This window comes from Mustelus asterias, chromosome 5 (genome assembly GCF_964213995.1).
Source record: "Mustelus asterias chromosome 5, sMusAst1.hap1.1, whole genome shotgun sequence".
NCBI lineage: Eukaryota > Metazoa > Chordata > Chondrichthyes > Carcharhiniformes > Triakidae > Mustelus > Mustelus asterias.
This window is the reverse complement of record NC_135805.1, coordinates 84,523,738-84,538,060: the sequence shown is the minus strand read 5'-3', so window position 1 is coordinate 84,538,060 and position 14,323 is coordinate 84,523,738. Positions and strand designations below refer to the sequence as shown.

Genomic DNA, 14,323 nt, shown 5'->3' with positions numbered 1-14,323 from the left:
GTGAATCCTTCACTCCCATCTTTTGTACTCGCGTGTTGGGCTTTGCCGTCACTTTACAACCCCGTCGACCTCTTCGCTGTGTCTATTCTTTCATGCTGCTTAACTGGCAACCCAGTATAGGATCAGCAGAAATTTCCTATAGTTAATTAGAAGGTCAAAACCTTGCCCTTGACGCTCCTTAACCTACCTCTTTTTGAGCAGGCTTTTGGTCACTTGTCCTGGTACTTCCTCTTGTGATGTCAGATTTCCATGATCAACCCTGTGAAGTACTTTGGATATTTAAAGGTGCCATGCAAATTCAAATATCAATATATTGGTTGTGAGAATAGTGTGGTTCAGTCTTTCATATTTGGGTATGCCTCGTGCTAGGCCTCATTGATATCTGGCTCAGTGGTGCTGGAAGAGTAAGGGCTATGCTGGGCCATAAGACTCTGGTAAAATGGTTTATTGCTCTTGGTCTGCAGTGCTTCATGGATGCCTAATTTTTAACTGCTAAATCCACTTCCTTTCTATCCCACCTGTTGTATGGCATTTTTCATGCTATAATGGAAGATGTCCTATGGTCACTCATACTTCAGGTGCATTTGCAACAGGTAGATTGGTGAGGGCAAAGTCAAATACATTATTCCCTCATGTTGTTTCTCTTGTCTGCCAGCTACTACTTTCAGGAGTTACCAGCTCACTTGATGTGTATATTGTGGCACTCTGTCTTTTGGAAGTCATCAAAGTTTGTTGAGTGATAGTAAGCAGTTGTTTTTGGATTGGAGGAAGATATATAGTGATGTTCCCCAGGTGTCCGAACCAGACCATTGATTTCTTGATGTATACTAATAAGACTTGGGTGTGCGTAACCTTTCAAAATTTGCAAGTGACGCAAAAATTGGGAGTGTTGTGAGGGTAGTGAAAACAGACTGATGGATTGGGCAGATGTATGGCAGATTAAATTTGATTCCGAGAGTATGAAATAGATTTTGGTAGGATGGGAATGATAGATTTGATAAGACGTACAAGGCGAGGTAATGGTGAGCATAGAAACCTGGAAACAGCGCTTTGTGAACTGAGTGCTAAATCGGGAACTTAGTACAGAGAGAGGCAGTGCTGCTTTTCTGCCTTCAGTAGCTGTTAGTGTCTCCAAGCTAGAAGTCTGCAACTTGCTATTAATTTACTAAATAGCAGCTGGCTAATTTAAGGTTGGACAGACCTGGCAGGGCATCTAGTGACTGACACAGTGGTTAGCACTGCTACTTTACAGCGTCAAGGATCCGGGTTTGGTTCCAGCCTTGAGTGACTGATATTCTCCCCATGTCTGCATGGGTTTTCTCCAGGTGCTCTGGTATCCTCCCACAGTCCAAAAATGTGCAGGTTAGGTAGATTTGACCAGAGTAAAATTGCCCTTTAGTGTCCCAAGATGTGTAGGTTAGATGGATAAGCCATGGTAAATGTGAATCTGGTTAGAAATTCTATGGTTCTATGGACTGTAACATGTGGGAGTTTGTGGAATTCAATGCAGTCTGGACAGACTTATCTGTGGGAATTGTTTGCAGCTTGAGCAACTTCCACTCCAGAGTTGCTGAGCCAGAAGGCACGCCTTTTAGTCTATTAGTCCAATCAACCTTCGCCCCTCAAGCATATTATTTAAGATTTTTGTTTTGGAATTTCAAACTTAAAATGAAGTTCAGTTGCATTGACATTTTCAGTCAGATTAATCTTTTACTATATGATTAATTAACCCTGCCTCAGTGCACAATTTAAATAGCTTTACGCTGAATGGATGCAAAACATTTTGTTCCAGGAAACTGTCTCAAAACCATTCTACAAAGTCATTTTCCGAACTATCTTTGCCAATTTGATTAGCTTTCATATAGACCGGACCAGAATTATTACATTGTTTCTTCCTTAATGCTCTGTCTGATAATGGAACGGTTGGGGGAGTTGGGGGGGGGGGGGCTATAAAATATTTCCATCATCCTCATCTCCACCCACCCAACACTGATATTACTTCTGAGTTAAGTTTTTTTTCCCTCAATATTGGCCTTACCAAGGCAGTTACCACCACTTCCATTCTGGCTGACTTTTGAAAAGATTGTTTACTCTGGATTATTCATTTCCCAACCTTCGTCATCTGCTGATCATGTATCTGCAGTATGGATTTGATCTTGAGCACTTTTTATTTATTTATTGTGCATTTAGATAAAGTGCTGCATTTTTTTATATTCATTGGATGTGTATATCACTGGCTTGGCCTGTGGCTTGCTAGGCCATTTAATAGTCAAATACATTGTTGTTAATCTGGAGTCACATGTAGGCTAAACCAGGGAAGGATGGCAGATTTCCTCCCCAAGCAATTCAATGTTCAACAGCAATACATTCTATTTAAAAATACAAACTCCAATAAAATCCATTTGTGGTTCACCTAAAGAAATTAAGACTATTGGGTTAAAAGGCAATTATAATTACTATGTTGCAAAGGGCATAAGCCTAAGGATAAATTGGGTGGGAGGATGCAGAGATGCTTCAGTGTGATTTGAGCAGGCAGAGTGAGGGGCATGTGTATGGCAGATGTGGATAAATGTTAGGTTATCCACTTTGGTAGCAATAATAGGAAGGCAGACTATTATTCGGAGGGGTGAGAACTCAACGAGACCTTGGAATCCTCATGCATTAGTCAGTGCGAAAGTACAGCAGGTAGTAAAGAAGGCAGATGGTATGTTGGCCTTTATAGAGGATTTGAGTATATGAAAGGAGGATGTTGTACTGTAATTGTACAGGACATTGATGAGGCCACACCTGGAATTGTGTGTGCAATTTTGTGTCCTTCATGAGGAAGGATGTCCTTGCTATAGAGCGAGTGCAGCCAAGGTTTACCAGGCTGATTCCTGGAATGGCTGGTGTCTCTCATGAGCCAAGGCCAAGATTTATATTCATTGGAGTTTCGAAGAGTGAGGGGGATCTCATAGAAACCTATAAACTTCTAACAGGATTACAGGGTTGATTGAGAGAGAATATTCCCAATGGAGTGGGGTCCAGAACTAGGGGTCATAGTTTGAAGATAAGGAGTTAATATTTTAGGACTGAGGCGAGGAGAATTTCTTACCCGAGAGTGGTGAATCTGTGGAATTCGTTACCACAGAAAATAATTGAGGCCAAAATGTTGTGTGATTTCAAGTAATCGGATATAGCTCTTGGTGCTAAAGGGATATGGGGAGGAATGTGGGATTTCATTTTGATCATGGCTAATCATCAAATTCATGGTGGAGCAGGCTCGTAGGGCTGAACTGCCTCCTCCTGCCTCTTTTTTTTTCTGTTTCTGTTTTTGAAATCAATGTGACCAAAAAGTTGGTTAAAGAAAAAAATAGAATGAGAGTAAACGAGCTTTTGCAAGTGTAATAAGGTGTCTTGCTAAACTAAATGTTGCTCTCTTCGAAGGAACAACAGAAGAAATTATGGGGAACGAGGAAATTGCAGAGTGATTTAACAAATGTTTATGCCTTCAGTACAAAGGACATGCATCACATCAGAATAGAGGGTAACAAAGGAGCTAATAAGAGTGAGGAACTGAAGGTAATCAATATCAGCAGAGAAAAAGAAAGGGACTAAAATTGTTAAATCCCCAGGACCTAATGGCCTACGTCTGAGGGTTCTGAAAGTGGATGTATTGGTTCCGATTTTCCTAAATTTGCCAGAATCCAGAATGATCCCAATAAATTACAAGTTAGAAAATGTAACCCCATTTGTGAGAGCTTGACAGTGGGGAAATGCTGGAATTTTTACTAATCTTTATGGGATCCAGGGTGAGGTAGCTAAATGGAAACAAAATTTGTGACACAAGTCGTTGTAGAGGGTTGTTTTTCAAACTGGAGGCCTGTGACCAGCAGTGTGCCTCAGGGATCAGTGCTGGGTCCACTGTTGTTTGTCATCTATATTCTCAGCCAAATCATTAATATAAGAGGCATGGTTAGTAAGTTTGCAGATGATACCAAGATTGGTGACATAGTGAACAGTGAAGAAGGTTATCTCTGATTGCAACGGGATCTTGATCAATTGGGCCAGTGGGCTGATGAATGGCAGATGGAGTTTAATTTGGATAAATGCGAGGTGATGCATTTTGGTAGATTGAACCAGCGCAGGACTGACTTAGTTAATAGGGCATTGGGGAGAGTTACAGAACAGAGATCTGGGGGTACAGGTTCATAGCTCCTTGAAAGTGGAGTTACAGGTGGACAGAATAGTGAAGAAGGCATTTAGCATACTTGGTTTCATTGGTTAGAACATTGAATACAGGAGTTGGGATGTCTTGTTGAAGTTGTACAAGACATTGGTAAGGCCACACGTGGAATACTGTGTACAGTTCTGGTCGCCCTATTATAGAAAGGATATTATTAAACTAGAAAGAGTGCAGAAGAGATTTAGTAGGATGCTATCAGGACTTGATGGATTGAGTTATAAGGAGAGGCTGGATAGACTGGGACTTTTTTCTCTGGAGCGTAGGGGTGATCTTATAGAGGTCTATAAAATAACGAGGGGCATAGATCAGCTAGATAGTCAATATCTTTTCCCAAAGGTAGGGGAGTCTAAAACTAGAGGGCATAGATTTATAGTGAGGGGGGAGAGATACAAGTGTCCAGAGGGGCAATTATTTCTCTCTCAGGGTGGTGAGTGTCTGGAACAAGCTACCAGAGGTGGTAGTAGAGGCAGGTACAATTTTGTCTTTTAAAAAGCATTCAGACAGTTACACAGGTAAGATGGATATAGAGGGATATGGGCCAAATGCAGGCAATTGGGACTAAGGTTTTTTAAAAAAAGGGCAACATGGACAAGTTGGGCCGAAGGGCCTGTTTCCATGCTGTAAACCTCTGACTCTATGATTGTAATGAACTTTTAATGCATTTAGAAAATCCTTAGTATGATCAGAAACAGTCAACATGGTTTTATGAAAGAGGAAGTATTTTTTTGAAAATGTAACCGATAGAGGGGAACCAATTGATGTGGTATCCTAGATTTCAAAAACGCTTTCAATTAAGGTGCCGCACAAAAGTTAATGGACAAGATAAGTGCTCATGGAGTTGGTGGCAAGATATTAGCATGGATAGAAGATTGATTAATGAACAAGAAACAAGTGATCTCGTTAAAATGTGCAAGATTCTGAAGGGGATGGGGCTTGACAGTAAAGCGGAGGTGGTTCACTGGAGAATCTCAAAAATGGGGACACAAGAAAATAGTAACCCACAGCTCAAATTCCATATTCACATGAGTTGTGAATTTAAATTCAATAAATGTGGCATTTGTGTGATGTCCTCCCAAGAGGATTTGTTGCTCGACTGTTACAATTGATTTGTGATTGTAGTTCTGTGCTGTGGTCAATACTTCATTGTTTATCTGTAGTTAGACGAAAGTAATGAAAACTAGTAACTGCATCCCAGGAAAACACAACTTTGAGCCACAAAGAACACTGACCTCCCCAAGCTTCAAGTTGGCATTAGTAATTCAATTTTACCTTCTTGTAAAAATTTTAAAAACGCATGATTTTGTTCCTGGTGGAAGTTCTTATTTGTCATGCAACACTTATCTATACTGCAATCCCAGTGAAACTTCTGTCAGAGCCGCTTTAAGCAATATTTACGAGTTGAACAAATGTCATTCTAAGAAAACACCTCTTCAACACTACAAAAATATTATCAAATATTTGTGTTTTACTTTCAGCCAATGAATCCGGGAATTCAACCAGTCAGAGCACTGAAGGTTCCACAAAAATGCAGGTGTCAGTGTCAGAAAGTGGAGCTGGAACCATGGAAGCCTGTAGTCTGGTGGTGGTTGTTGTAGAAAACAAAGTAAGTTTTGGTTGAGATTGAGTTTTTGATGTTTGTAGATTTGGATCTAAATGTGTACCACATTAAAAGTGATGTGAAATGATACTTGAAGTAGTTAAATACTACACTGAAGTTCAAAGCACTTGATTTAATCCCATTAGTTGGATAACTTTCAATCTTGTTTTCTGGCCAATAATTTGATGTAATGAACACTTGATGTAGAGGGTTTATTGCCATTTTATTCCGTTACCATGCACAAGTAGGAAGTGTCATTCTCCCACAGGAAGAGCAAAGTATCTGAGGAACAGGCCTATTTTCTTGAGTTGCAGCACTGTTTTCACACCCCTCAGTTTTATAAGTGGCCACATTGTGACTAGTAGTCTTGGTTTTTATCTTGGTTCCCTGCCCAAAGGCAGGTCTGACCCACAGTGCCGTGATCTTCACCATGTGGCACAATGCCACACAGTGCCAGGGGCCTGGGTTCAATTCCGACCTCTCACTGTGGAGTTTGCACGTTCTCCCCATGTCTGCGTGGGTTTCCTCTAGGTGCTCTGGTTTCCCCCCTCAATCCAAAAATGTACGGGTTAGGTGGATTGGCCATGCTAAATTGTCCATTAGTATCAGGGATTAGCAAGGGAAATATGTGGCATTACGGGAATAGGGCTTTGGTGGGATTGTGGTCGGTGCAGACTAGATGGGCCGAGTGACCACCCTCAGCACTGTAGGGATTCTATGATCATGTATCGGAGGCAGTTCCTGAATATCCACACCAGTCAACTAAGAAAAATCTCCCCCACCAAGAAATCGGAGTTGCTGTCACAGCTTACACTTTTGCATGCATGTTGTGGTAAAGACTCCAATTTATTTCCACGTGGCTGACCAGGAGTCACGTGCTCTTACCACCTACTTGCTGAAAGGATTCACAAGTTGTTGCGTAACCTGTTTGGCAACATTATGAATGCACCCTCCTTGGCCGTCAAGTCCTGGAGTGGAACTGGAATCGGAGCTTCTAGTTATGAGGGGTGCATTATTGACCCTGACAATCACATTTTAATTTGATGTTTTAAAGTTTCCTTTGTACTTTGATTTCTGTTCGGGCTGTTCCCCCTCCTTTTGGGGAGCTGCCCCTTTTACTTTGTCCTGACTTAATCTGAGTTTGTTTATTTGGTTTGACCTAAAAAGAGAGCAAGGATGTTACCACCACCTTGAGGCCTCACTTAAAAATTGACTTCAATGTAAGTCCTTGTGTAACATGTAGCAATGTCATAGTCAGTCATTTGCAGATATAGAAATAGTTGCAGAAGTTGGCAACCTTCTCTGTTTTGCAGGGACACTCCTTACATCCCTCCTGGAATAAAGGCATCATATTTGCCACTCCCATTCTCTGGCAGTTCTGCCACATCTTGAGAAGCTTGGTTAATGCAGCCCCTTTTGCCGCCAACTCCACCCCAATTTCTTTGACAACCTTCGATGCAAGCTGTATGGACGAAGTGACTTATCTTCCTAAGCATGGCCAGCCTTTCCAGTGCCACCCCACCCTTTCAATTTTTAACTTTCCCCCACCATCTCTGCTTCTACCAATATTTTGTCAGATTCATGTTCCTTAGTAATTAAAGATGTAAAAAACTCATTCTAGCCTTGCCTTGCACCTCTTAAGAATGCTGTGTCTCTATCAGGTTCCACTTGTCTCCTCTATGCTTTTGGGTTCCCTGCTTTTCAGTCTAGTCTTCCTCTTCAGCTTGCCTTTCAACTTATTGTATTTGGCCTTATTTTCACTATGACTTTACTATGAACATGCACTAAGCACCGTCCTTTTTTTGTTTCATCATCATCTATCTTCCTTGTCATCCAGGGAGCCCTATTTTTGGCTTCCCTACCTTTCGCTCTTGTTGGAATGTACCTGGTTTTACCCATCAGTGTCTAGTTCCATTTTATCCTTGTTAGATCCCATCTCACTGCCAATTTAGAAGTCTTATTTTGGATTGTTCCTTGCACTTCTCCATTAAGTTGCAATCTGGGTAGAGACCAGGGGGGCAATTCTCCCAAAAGTGCTGAATTGGCAGCAAAACTGTTCTAGATCACGCTAGTTTTGACAGGTCAGCTTCTCCCCCGAATCTCTGCACTCTGCAATGCAGAGGTCCCAGTCGTGAATCTCATTAAAAACCCAGGGAGGCGGGGTTATTCATGCTGGAGTTTGACAGTTCTGTAGCTCTGCGATTTGCGCAGTGGCCCCAAACAAACTCCTGTTTGCTGGCCAGCCCAGGACCCCTGCAGTGCTGCCCTTCCAGCCCCCCCAACGACCTGATTGTGGCCCCCACAACAATTTCCGGGCAAGCCCCCGAATGCCCAAGCCAGCCCCAATCGCTGCCCTCCCTCCATCCCAGACCGATCTCAATGCAGAGTGGCAGCGCCCCCCCCTTACTGATTGCACCCAGGCCCCACCTCCTTGGCGCTGCCCAATGCCCAGTAGGCAGTGCCAAGGTGTCCCTGGGCATGGGCACTTTGGCCCTTGGGCAGTGCCAGGGTGCACAGGCTAGCACTGTCAGGGTGCCCATGCCCAGGGGGCACCCGGGGGTCCTTTTGGCATTACATCATATCCTCACTATTTATTGTTGTACATTACAAGCCTTATTCCACACCGTGTTAACATCCAAGCATTGTAATCCGACCTTTGCATTCCCCATAATTGTCATCGTGTCTTACAATACTGCATCTTTCACTGCTACTGTCCAATGCCCTTATTTTATGCACTTTTTTTGTGCAGTTGCCTTGCCAATTTAGCATGAAATTATGCTACATTTTTAATTTTCAGATTGGGAGCCCAGCAGCGCCAGATTAAAAATTGTGTAGGTCTTTACCACACAGCCTCCCCAGAAGGACATTTTGTCCAATCCATGTGAGGTGCAACCTGTCCCTTTTGAGGCCTTCTACCTCAACTGGTCCCAATATCCCAAGAATCATTCCCTTGATTCAAGCCTCACTGATCCTCCTATCTTCCTACTTCTACACTGGCTAGTTCGTGGCACTGGGAGTAATCCAGAGATTACTACACTTGGTCCTCCTTTTCAGCTTCCTCTAGCTTCTGAAAACCTGATCTTAGTATCTCATTACCTGCTGCTCCTATGTCATTGGTACCACTGTGCACAGCAACTTCTAACTTAACCACCTTCCCTCTGCAGAATATTCTAGAACCACTCTGTGACGTCCTTATCCTGGCGCTAACTAGTAGTGCATTATGTGCACTCTCAGTGCCCTAACTTTGGAATTTTCTATAATTTCATTTCTGCACAGTTCCTTTTCTTTTGGTGCTATGGTGTGGGCTGGATTCCTTCAGTTATTGTCACTCCGAGCTGTCTCTGTCCCTGTTAGATTGGTACAAACATCAAAGACTCCTGTTACAACCTGCCTCTTCCCCCTCTTCCAGATGGCCACCTATCTACTATCCTGACTTCTCCCTACCTGTGCGATGACCACCACCTGGAACCGACGATCCAGGAATCACTGATCCTTCCTGCTATCAGTTAAATTCCCGATGACAACGCATTTTGATTTTCTTTGGAATGTGGTTCATCACACTGCCTCACTGTGCACTCTCCCAGGCCAGTGGCTTTATGGCTGTCCAGTCTCGCTGTGTGCTCTCCCAGGCCAGCTTTTGAATAGCTCTTGTTGGTTTTGCTGTGCTCTTTCCCTAGGCCTGCTCCTTTATAGCTCTCTGCTCTGTTAATCTTTTTAGTAACAAGTTTTAAATTCATAATCTTAAAAAAAAAAAATCTTGGGTACAATTTCATGTTCCCTATGTCTTGCCCAAGGCAAATCTTTAATCCTCTCGATCCATTTTTTAAAAAAAACAACTGGCTCTGGTTTCGAGTTTTCTGGCTAATCACCACCAGCTCAGGGAAATTGTAAGCTGATTGTATAGCAAGGTCCAACAAGTTAAATGATCACACTTTAAAGTAAATCATTAATCCAAAGATGTGCGGGTTAGGTTGATTGGCCATGCTAAAATTGCCCCTTAGTGTCCTGAGATGCGTAGGTTAGAGGGATTAGCGAGTAAATATGTAGGGATATGGGGTAGAGCCTGGGTGGGATTGTGGTCGGTGTAGACTCGATGGGCTAGATGGCCTCTTTCTGCACTGTAGGGTTTCTATGATTCTATAACACTTTGAGCTGTAACTTCTGAGCTCCAGCGTCAGATTAGTGGGGTGAGGGGTACCCCGAAGATACACTGAAGAATCCCTCTTGGAACTTCCCAGGTAAGCATTTGCAAGGCGATTGTCTAGAAGTGCTAACATATCCTTGGCAATTGTGCTACGCTGTGAACAACCTGAAATGTGACTTTTAAATTGCTAACTTTGAATAGTTTCACCAGGGTTATGCTGGTAATCACTCGGAACAAGTTAGTATTAAAACCTCTAACTTCTGGATAACTATTTTAAATACCCACACCAATCCCTACTCTGTATTCCCCACCTCAGTCTCCCATGGTTTTCAGTTCGTCTGCACAGGACCCCTGACCCAGCTGGACCCCATGCCCCCCCTCCCCTTGGACTTGATCTTCTCCATGGCCTATCATTTTCACTCCGACCTTTAAACTTACCTGGTTTACAGAAACTAGTGCGGTAAAGAAGTCCTCCTTCAATCTGACCCTCTTAGACTTTGACACTGGGTTAAGAGATGGCTGCACTGCCTGGATCTCACCTGGCCTGAGTCGGGAAAATCAGACTCATAGGTGAGTGGGTATGGTGTGGCAATCCATACAAGGGAAATTACAGCCCTATATGGCATCTTGACAAAGTGCTTTTAACATGTATATTTTATTCCGCCTTATCTATATCTGGTGGTTAAATTCTCACCTCTACGATGCCACCATGTGGCGTAATGTTATATTAATTAAACATTTTTGATTGGATTTGGCATCTGCATTGGTTAACATCTGACTATGTTCCTGTCAGTTGATATTCAAGTCTCCCATCCACTCTGATTTTGCAACTTTAATATGCTGGCAAAGTGTGTGTGGCGTATGGAATGAAGGGAAATTCTTCATCCTTCACATACTCTGGATGTGTAACTCAGCTTGATTTGGGAGAGGGGTGGGGGGGAGGAAGACATAAGTTGTTTAAGACTTTTTTCCCCCAAATTGCAACAATCTCAAGTGTACTACAAACATAGTGAGGGTGGATCAACTTCTGGCAATTTGCAGAAGTTTGTTGTCAACAATTGGGAGTTTATTAGTTAGAGTGAAGTCAATTAATGTGTACAAACCAAGGCCATGAGTGTTTATTGCTAAACGTGAGAAAACTGTGCTGGTTATGTATGTGTTACTGTACAGAATATAATTTCTCCTATTAATGGAAGTTGTAGTAAAATTACTTGGTTTAAAACGTTTGTGTATAGCGAGTTTAGATACTGGCCTTTCATCTATGGATATGGGCTCATATCCCAGTGATTGTATGCAATCTTTGGCTATAGGGTCTGATTGAAATTAATTTTGGCAGGCTCAATCCAGTTTCTAGTGGTAGAATGGGCTCTTTTGAAGTCGATGCATTGTAGAAGAGATTTATTCTCCTTAGAAGCACTACTGTATGATGTATATTGAGTGCTAATGCTGGTTGCTTGTGTTAGAAAGGGTTCCCTTTCATAGCCACCGCACCACCACGCACACGCTTAAATACTAAAATTTCAGATGCATTTTACAAAATTCAAATGTTTAGCCAATGAAAGTGTAAATGGCCAAGAACATAAAAAGGAGCAGTGTTAGGCCCAATCAGCTCTTCAAACCTGTTTCTCCCATTCAGAAAGTCATGGCTGATCTACGTCAGCTGCATTCTCCTGTGTTATGCCCAAACCTCTTGAACACCTTTATTATCCAAGAAATCTAGCATTCAGTCTTAGACTCCTGAGTGTTATCACTGTTGTGTAGTCCTAGCTTTTTGGATGCTTAAAAGTGTAAATGTTAAATGTAAATATAGAGTGGAAAATTGTTCCAAACATAAATGTTGTATTAAGGGAGAGGCTGCATTGTGCTACAAGAAATATTTTTTGTTTCCTTGATCACTATTATATTTTACCTTAATTACTTGAATATATCCATCAATTTTATGTTTTTTTCCTCTAGGCAGCTGCAGAAGAACTCTGTTCCCTTCTCAGTCAAGTCTTCCAAGTTGTTTACACAGAGTCCACAATAGACTTTTTGGATAGAGCAATATTTGATGGTGCTTCTACCCCAACTAAGCACATGTCTATATACAGTGGTAGGTGTTAATACTAAATGAATTAAATTCCGATCTGAATTAAATATACATGCTGGTATGAGCTTTTGGCTCTAGCTGAATTTACCCATTCTGAGCTTTTTTTTGTAATGGGAGGTTAGTTAGGAAGGTTCAGTCGCTGGGTATACATGGGGAGGTAGTAAATTGGATAAGACACTGGCTCAATGGAAGAAGCCAGAGAGTGGTTGTGGAGGATTGCTTCTCTGAGTGGAGGCCTGTGACTAGTGGTGTGCCGCAGGGATCGGTGTTGGGTCCATTGTTGTTTGTCATCTATATCAATGATCTGGATGATAATGTGGTAAATTGGATCAGCAAGTTTGCTGATGATACAAAGATTGGAGGTGTAGTGGACAGTGAGGAAGGTTTTCAAAGCTTGCAGAGGGATTTGGACCAACTAGAAAAATGGGCTGAAAAATGGCAAATGGAATTTAATGCAGACAAGTGTGAGATATTGCACTTTGGAAGGACAAACCAAAGAAGAACGTACAGGGTAAATGGTAGGACTCTGAAGAGTGCAGTTGAACAGAGGGATCCGGGAATACAGGTACAGAGTTCCCTAAAAGTGACGTCACAGGTGGATAGGGTCGTAAAGAGTGCCTTTGGTACATTGGCCTTTATAAATCGGAGTATCGAGTATAAAAGTTGGAGTGTTATGGTAAGGTTATATAAGGCATTGGTGAGGCCGAATTTGGAGTATTGTGTACAGTTTTGGTCACCTAGTTACAGGAAGGATGTAAATAAGATTGAAAGAGTGCAGAGAAGGTTCACAAGGATGTTGCCGGGACTTGAGAAGCTGAGTTACAGAGAGAGATTGAATAGGTTGGGACTTTATTCCCTGGAGCGTAGAAGATTGAGGGGAGATTTGATAGAGGTGTATAAGATTTTGATGGGTATAGATAGAGTGAATGCAAGCAGGCTTTTTCCGCTGAGGCTAGGGGAGAAAAAAAACCAGAGGGCATGGGTTAAGGGTGAAAGGAGAAAAGTTTAAAGGGAATATTAGGGGGGGGGCTTCTTCACGCAGAGAGTGGTGGGAGTGTGGAATGAGCTGCCAGATAAAGTGGTAAATGCGGGGTCACTTTTAACATTTAAGAAAAACTTGGACGGGTTCATGGATGAAAGGGGTGTGGAGGGATATGGTCCAAGTGCAGGTCAGTGGGACTAGGCATAAAATGGTTCGGCACAGACAAGAAGGGCCAAAAGGCCTGTTTCTGAGCTGTAATTTTCTATGGTTCTAGAAATCTAGTGAGCATCAGATTATAACTGTTTCAAATACCTGCTTTTGATCCAATTACATATGTGCAATACCATGTTCCAATTTTAGTGGCTGGGTGCACTTCTCATTGCCTTGGAAAAGCAGTCAGCATAATCAAGGATCCCATGCACCCTGGACATGGCTCTCTTCCACTTTCTTCCGTCAGGGAAAAAGATACAAAAGTCTGAGGTCATGTACTGACCAACTCGAGAACAACTTCTTCCCTGCTGCCATCAGATTTTTGAATGGACCTACCTTTTATGTTACGTTGATCTTTCTCTACACCCTAGCTATGACTGTAGCTGGGGAGCTGGATCTAAATGTTGAATTATTTAGATTTGAGCAAAAGTAGAGACAACAAAATTTACACAAGGGCCATATTGAAAATCCCTCTATAATACTTTGTATATTTGGCCTGGTTACTTTTAGGGAACATTGTGTAACTAAATTGGATAAATGGACTGCATTCTGTCGTTCATGGCAAATGAGTAGCATCAGCTATTAATTTCGCATGTGCACACAAACATTTTGCATTGGATTTTTGCATTGGCACTTGCTGTGATTAGAAAGCTATTTCAGTAAAGCACTCCACAAGTGATCTGGGACCTCTGTGAACAGGGAAAACAACTGTCTTTAACAAATCTTAGTGGTGTTAAGTGTAAGTTAGAATAATTAAATGTCAAATCTGGTACATGAAATTGAATCAATAGACAAAGAAAAGGTTTTTTTAATATTAGATCCCAACAATGATTAAAATCTGAAGGAATGAGATTCGATGGGTTTTGTATTATCCCCTACTGTAATATGCTCTCATTTTCAAAATATGATTCCTGCCATTGAAAAATTAGTCCAAAATAAATCGGGTAGAAGGGAATGTAACCCTTTTCAGGAGTATTTGTTTGTTTTGCGATTTCCCTGTCATTGTTTGAGATTTGATTGGACCACCTCCAGTTTTTCTTCCCTGATGCGTGTAGACAAACTGAATTGTTTGGTAG

The 14,323-nt window shown here is 42.0% G+C and overlaps 1 protein-coding gene across 3 annotated transcripts in view; it reads left to right on the top strand.

Annotated features, from left to right (window-relative positions):
- The window catches only part of LOC144493660 (cerebral cavernous malformations protein 2 homolog), a 440,921-nt gene that overhangs the window by 42,780 nt on the left and 383,818 nt on the right, over window positions 1–14,323 (top strand). For all 3 annotated transcript variants that reach the window (XR_013497771.1, XM_078212948.1, XM_078212947.1), the window contains exons 5-6: window positions 5,701–5,828; window positions 11,923–12,058. Coding sequence is in view for 2 of the 3 variants with exons in the window: in XM_078212948.1 (XP_078069074.1) it covers window positions 5,701–5,828; window positions 11,923–12,058 (264 nt within the window). In the remaining variant the exon portion in view is untranslated. The remainder of the gene's footprint in view (window positions 1–5,700; window positions 5,829–11,922; window positions 12,059–14,323) is intronic.